The sequence below is a fragment of the Bos indicus genome, chromosome 9, assembly GCF_029378745.1.
Source record: "Bos indicus isolate NIAB-ARS_2022 breed Sahiwal x Tharparkar chromosome 9, NIAB-ARS_B.indTharparkar_mat_pri_1.0, whole genome shotgun sequence".
In the NCBI taxonomy this organism is placed as follows: domain Eukaryota; kingdom Metazoa; phylum Chordata; class Mammalia; order Artiodactyla; family Bovidae; genus Bos; species Bos indicus.
In genome coordinates, this window is record NC_091768.1 from 28,765,411 (window position 1) to 28,772,602 (window position 7,192).

General features: G+C 38.4%; 1 protein-coding gene across 1 annotated transcript; it reads right to left on the reverse strand.

Moving 5' to 3' along the window:
* Nucleotides 1-335: 335 nt before the first annotated feature.
* On the reverse strand, nucleotides 336-4,141 carry FABP7 (fatty acid binding protein 7). Its single transcript, XM_019967130.2, has 4 exons — nucleotides 3,961-4,141; nucleotides 3,332-3,504; nucleotides 2,584-2,685; nucleotides 336-711 (listed from the first exon to the last, which is right to left on the reverse strand). The coding sequence occupies exons 1-4, from the start codon at nucleotides 4,031-4,033 to the stop codon at nucleotides 661-663; spliced, it is 399 nt and encodes a 132-aa protein (XP_019822689.1). The 5' UTR covers nucleotides 4,034-4,141; the 3' UTR covers nucleotides 336-660.
* Between the last annotated feature and the right edge of the window lie 3,051 nt (nucleotides 4,142-7,192).

A 7,192-nucleotide genomic window follows, 5' to 3' on the forward strand; every position in this document is an offset into this window, starting at 1 on the left:
CAATGTTGTGTTGGTTTCTGCTGTACAACAACTGCAATCAGTCATAACTATATATATATTTCCTGTCCCTCTTGAGCCTCCCTCCCACCCTCTCCTACCCCACCCTTTTGGGCCAGCACAGAGTACCAGGCTGAGCTCCCTGTGTCATATAGCCACTTCCCACTAGCTATCTACTTTACATGTTGCTTATATTTTAAATTAGTATTTTAAGCAAAGTGCTAACTTCCCCAGCCTAATGTTATACCAGAAGAAAAAAAAAAAGGCTATTTTACTTAAAACTTTCTAATATACAACTCCCAGCCAGATTAGTGAGTGATATTAAAAACAGCAACACATTTCTCACGGGTGTAAGATTTTTTTATTCCAATTTGATTTGCATTCCAATGGAAATTATAGTACGTATTCCTTTCTTGATTTTAAAAACAGTAGCTTAAAAACTTAATGTGAATTATAAAATGTGATAAATTTGCATATCAAAGATGGCTTTGATTGCTTGCAGCAACAAGTTTTTAAAACAAGGTTTAAAGTCATCATTTTCCACCTCCACACCAAGATAACCTTCTAATTAGTGATCAGCCGCACTGTAATAGCAGTTTAACACTGAGACTTGAGTAAACAGAAATATTGTAGAGCTTCTCCAGCCCCAGGTCAGGATGTTTTCTACGCCTTCTCATAATGGCGAACAGCAACCACATCGCCAAAAGTAAGAGTCTGAAAGATTCCAAAGATAACCAAATCTTCTTACACAGGTACATCAGTGGTTGTACCTACTGATTATCATATTAGTTTAAATATTATCATATTATTATCTTAAAGATTGTCATATATATGATTTAAGTATTATACAAAAGAATAATGGCATTTACAAACATTAAACGTTGTATGCTCAGTCATGTCCAACTCTTTGCAACTCTATGGACTGTAGCCCACCAGGCTCCTCTGTCCATGGGATTTTTCCCAGGCAAGAGTACTGGAGTGAGTTGCCATTTCCTCCTCCAGGGGATCTTTTCAATCCAAGAATCAAACCCACGTCTCCTGCATCTCCTACGTTACAGGCAGAATACCTACTGCTGAGCCACTGGGGAAGCCCTAAATGTTGTATAAAAACATTTTCATTTTTCTTCTACATCTTCATTTTCTAAAAAGAAACCCTTATATTTATTGAGTGAGTGACATCTATACATAGTTCATATCTCTGAAAGAAATATGAAAAAAAAAACTTAGATTAACTATCTAGATTCAGGTCAAAAGAATTCCTTTTGCCTTAAATTATCAGGGTAATTGGAGCATTTTAGCTCTTTCTTTTAAAAGTGCATAAAATTTATAGTAGGTTCTCATAATAGTTTACAATTCATGACCTAGATAAATTTTGAAGTTTTTAGACAAATGGTATTTGCAATGACTTGGTCCAAACGCAGGAAAAGGCAAACGTCCAAATGTTCTCACTGCTTTGACTGTCGTGCTTTAGGCTGTGTGAACCTTGGTGGTAATGTGGCTATAATGTGCACCGTGGGCTCTTGTATCAAATCCAACTCGAAGAATTGCTATAAATCCTCTTTACAAAATGTAGTGTTTTTTAGTGTTCATCATTTTCATGGAGTCCTATGATTTTCGAGAGGATACCATGCCCTTGTCACCCATTACTTTCATTTCCTTTTTTCAACTCAGTCATGCCTGATCACAGTCATACATACCAAAGCTGAACTATCTACTTTTTTGTATTCAGGAAAAAAATAAAGAAAAAAAGCATAAAGGAGAACTGGAGAACTTCCAATTGAATCTTTTATAAATGAATCGCTCTATCTCTCTCTCTTTTTGGTGATGATGATCACTGCAGAAAAATGTGGCCAAATATTTGTCAACGTGAAAGGAAAACTGTCCCTCTGCTCCCCACTTCCACCCAGGAAAAAAATGTGAATATGTAAGTCCTCTATCTGAACCTAGAACAGCTGGTAGTCAAGGGAAGGAGAAGAAAACTAGTCAATAGTCTTAAGTAACAAAAACGAAAAACCCATCCTGCTATTATCTCAGAAGGAATATGTAAAGCAACTCCCATCCAAGAAAAAAATCCAAAATGATGTATTGACTTCTTCAATGTCATCTATTACTCAACTCACCCAAAAAAGTGTCTAGGGTGCTAGATGAGGATAAAACACTTTCCCCAGTTTATGATGCTACTCCACTATTAGATACATTATTTTTCAACTATTTTCTATTTTATAATTTTTACAAGACTATCTAGTATTGAATAGACATGTTTTAAAGGCATCTTATAAAATTAAAAAGGGCTGAAGGGAAGCAATATCAAAATAGTTCTCTCTGAGGGGGCAGTAGAAGGGAATTTTATATTTTTGTTACATTTTCCTGTTATATTCTAAATTATCTGTCCTGAACTTGTAAAACTTTTATAAGCTAAAATATAAAAATTTTCACATGATTAAATACCCTTGCTAGTGACTTAATGTTATTAAAAAAAGGAAAGATGGGAGAAAAGGAGGGAAGGAGGGACAAGGAAGGAGATGGGAAATTTGAGGGGCGGTGGGGGTGGGAGGAGAAGCCGGAATCGGGAATTGCTCTACTTACCATGATCATTTTGCCGTCCTTAATCTCTCTTACAAAATTTGTTTCTTTGCCATCCCATTTCTGTACATGAACAAGTTTGTCTCCATCCAGGCTAACAACAGACTGAGACCACCAACAAAATGCAGAACATAGCAATAGGTACAGATCAGATTTCTGATATGGAAGTCAAACAAATTGATTTTTCAAAGAGTAATAGTTGAATGAATAGTGATCAGTTATCACAATAGTACCATTTCCTCTGTTGCTTCCAGGGTTAAAACTCTGAGAAAACTCTAAGAAATCATAATTCGATTGAAATGTGTTCGTTTAGATGCAAAAATTATCAGGCACATAAATTATCAGAAATAAAAATCCTAAACTAGTGCTTTCTGAAGAATCATCCTACTCCTTTAAACAGGGTCTTAGAATGAAGTAAACTATTGATGAAGCCAATTTGAGGCAAAAGAGAGATTAAACAAAGTACAATCTTTCTTTTAAATGAACACGATGAAATACTTTCTGAAATACAGATTTGATGCAAAATGAGAGAAAGACGTGGTAAAGAAACAGATTGGAGCTTTGAGCTATGGTAGTTGCCCATTATTCAGAACATAAGCTATGGGACACTAGAATGCAAAATTAACCCTGGGTCTTTCTCTCTGAAGTGAAATACTGAGAACATTTTCCACTTCCCATCATCTAGGAAAAAAAAAAAAAACACTTATTCTCTCCTCTCCTCCCCACCCCAGAGGAAGGAGCGGCTCCTTACCTTACAGTTTCTGTCGTCTGCAGTGGTTTCATCAAACTCTTCTCCCAGATGGAAACTAATCTCTGTGTTCTTGAATGTGCTTTGAGTCCTGATCACCACTCTGTCCCCCTCCTGACTGATGATCACTGTTGGCTTAGTCACATTGCCCACCTGCCTAGTGGCAAAGCCCACACCTAAAATAGCAAAAAGAAGCAATACAGTTGGTGGCAACTTCCAAAATAGCTCATGAAGTAGGAATCCACTTTCCTATTCTGGAATCCAGGTCGTAAAGTGTAAGTCTCATTAAAGTACGTTTAGCCCATCAGTTATGCTAGACGACTACTGAGCCTTTGTCATATGTGGATTGCCAATTTGGAAGCATAAATAATAGGATGCTGGAAAAAAAAGCTGAAAAGGCACAGAAACTTCACATTCTTCACAGAATACTTGGCCCTAGGCAAGAAAGCGGACAAATGCCAGATTTAAAAAGCCCTTCCGTGGAAAATGGTTTTTTAAAATCAGCACAGCACGTGATTATGACAATGGGATCTGCTTTTGTCTCTTGCTAATCGGATGGGTGAAAAAATGAATCTGCGAGTATCTGAAGCTGCAAGTTTAAGAAGAGATCAGCACATCTTAGTTTTACCTACCAAGCGCCTTCATGTACTCATCAAAGTTCTGACTCTCCGTCAGCTTCCAGGTAGCACAGAAAGCCTCCACCATCCTTGCTCTTTCCCCGTTTGCTTCGGAAGCAGATAAAAGCGGCGGATAAGGGTATCTCCGGATCTCAGGGCCACTGCAATTCCAAAGACCCCTTTGCACCTCACCGCAGCTCCTGCCTTTTATTTAGAAAAGAGGCTGGCAGAAAGCCAAGGATTTGAATTGCAAACACATCCCAAACACATCCCTCCGGCGTCCCTCTTTCCCGGAGGTTGTTGAAGGGGCAGGGGATGGGAAGGGAGAGGGGCGGGAGGCTCGGGAGGTTCCAATCCTCTTTGTGATTGGCTCAGGCCACTGGGTTAGCGGAGTAGGTCGCGTTCCTCTCGGCCCTCGCAGCGCAGCCCTTCTTCAGCCTGAGAAATCTCTGCAAAGGTTCAATGAGGCTGGAGGCAGGGAGTGGAAAATGAGAGGGTCTTTCAGATTCAGCTTGAAAACTTGGCAAAGGCCATTTCAGGCTGTGAGAAAAGAAAAAAAAAATGCACAATAGGACATTCAGATTGATTTCCGTTCATAGCAAAGCTGGTTACAAATGAGGACCCCCACCCCCACCCCCACTTCAAGAAAACCACTGAAATGCCAAACTTTTCAAAAGAAGATGAATAGTGTCTTTTATTTTTCTCTCATATTAATAGGAAGAGCAAAACACGAGCTAGAATATGCCAAGCCAGGGAAAGACGAGAAGGAGGAGACATAAATGCCTCTCCTAGACTGTGCTGCTGAAAGACTCCTCCAGCGGAGTACTAATGGGACCCTGATTTTGGCCTCTTCCCAACATGAACTGAGTGAATTTAAAGATCCCGTTTTTCTTTCTAAGGAGATGAGAACCAGACTGAGATGGAAAAGGGACCTAAGGGAGAGTATGGTTAGGATTCACTAATGAGCTATAGAAATAAAGCAGAACCCACTCTTTCCCGCACTCCTTCACATAAACTGGACAGAAGTTCATCCAATAAGATTTTGAATGACCTGCACGCTAGAACCTTTTGATTTCCCGAGGTCACATCTACATCTGTTTGCTGGTTGTGTTAGCAGTAGAGTGAGGGGAAGAATTAGAGCAGCAGTGGGAGTCAGAAGACTCTGGCTTCGGTACTGGAATCCAGGGGCTTCCCTGATAGCTCAGCTGGTAAGGAATCCGCCTGCAATGCAGGAGACCCCGGTTCGATTCCTGGGTTGGGAAGATCTCCTGGAGAAGGGATAGGCCACCCACTCTAGCATTCTTCGGCTTCTCTTGTGGCTCAGCTGGGAAAGAATCCGCCCGCAATGCAGGAGACTCCATCCCCGGGTTGGGAAGATCCCCTGGAGTAAGGGAAAGGCTACCCACTCCAGTATTCTGGCCTGGAGAATTTCATGGACTGTACAGTCCATGGGGTCTCAAAGAGTCGGACACAACTGAGCATCTTTCACTTTCATTTTCTGGAGCTCAAACCTTCCAGTCAATAACTATCTATAGTCCCCTAAACTTGCCATGGGCACTAGACAGGACTTGCTGTTGTGCTGACAGGAACCTGAAGTTACCAGAGGCTACAGTAAAAAGTCTGAAAATCTGAAATGAAATAAGCCCAGAGGGAGCAAAGCTTGCAATAACATCAGACACATCTGACATCATTTCAGCCTTTTTAAACCAACTCCCTGAAGATAGCCCCACCTAGGAAATGTTCATACATTCTTTTTTTTTTTTTTTCTAAATCTAAGCCACTAATTTATCCATTTACACAAACCATCTTTATGGTAGAAGTTCTCAAACCAATTTATTTTGTTACATCAAAATGCTCTTCTATGTTCCACTTAATAAAACATATTTAAGCTGGTGGAATAGTTAATTATTATCCTAAAATGTAATAGATCATTTCTTTTTCATAGTCCAGAAATATAAGATCAAGATTGTTGAGAGAAGGGACCAGGTCTAAGACATACTCATCATTGCTCCTTACTGATTGTGATGCTGAAATATTTGTTTTCCTAATTTATGTCTTCCATTCTTTAGATAAGTAGCTTTTGATATACTTATTCTAACTTAAAGCGTATATTTCTGTAATGCAATTTTTCTACACCTTATATAAAACATGAAAGTCCAGCAACTTAGAGATAAATTTTTTGGAATAATGTATTAATTTAGTAATAAGCAGAAGAGAATATTGCTATGCAGATGTTTATAACAAAAATTTTAGGAAAAGCCACTTGACTATTTTGTAATTTCCTAACCTAAACTGACACATTTAATCTTACTATTTTTAATTGTTCAAGATACCATAGATTTACAACCAAGAATAATTGCTTTCAAATAATAGGTAACTTGCTCTGTTTATTGAGGACTTTATTAAAAGAGAAAGTAAAAGAATAGAGAAAAGATTGTGTTCTGCTAAGGAGGATTCAAGTATTAATAATAGATTGCTTTCCAATTTTTCTAAACCTAGGAGTAATTTATGATCCTGCTATGGCTTTTATAAGTACATCCACAGATTTAAACAAGGAAAGAATCTGACAGAATGACCCTTCTCTCAGGACTATTACCATTATATAGGTAATATGGACTCTAAAGAATCTATTTATAAAGACTATTTTTAATAGTGAAATACAAGAAACAAAGAAAGTTGCTTTGGGAGATCTTGACAAAATCTCCACATGAGGCTGAATCTCCAGGCACCTGCTTTATGAAAATTTTTCTTTCTTAAGGTAACAGAAGGTTTTAATAAAATTTTAACACTGTTCTTGAGCCAAGTAAGCCAGCCAAGGTCTCGGAACTATTTCCTATAAAATATCCAAGTATCTTCACCAAAAGAAATTAAATAACATTCAAAGTGCTTGCTTGAGTTTCTTTTTTTTTTTTTTTTAGTATAAATGTACTTATTTAAACTGGAGGCTAATTACTTTACAATATTGTAGTGGTTTTGAGCTTCTTTTTGTTACCAAATAACACAAAAGAAAATGCTAATAATCTTTATAGTTGGACATGATATGTGGTTACACCATGAAGGCACTATTTATTGACCCACAGTTAATGAATGACTCGTGATAGCCAATATCCTCAGCCAACACCTTTTGCTGCAACTGTGGTCTGTCTAGTGCACCACGGTCTCTCCCCTCAAGCAACCAACCAGCAAAACCAACTCTAGGCTTCAGAAATGGTAAAGACTCCGACCTTTAAGCCGGAGTGAACGCAAT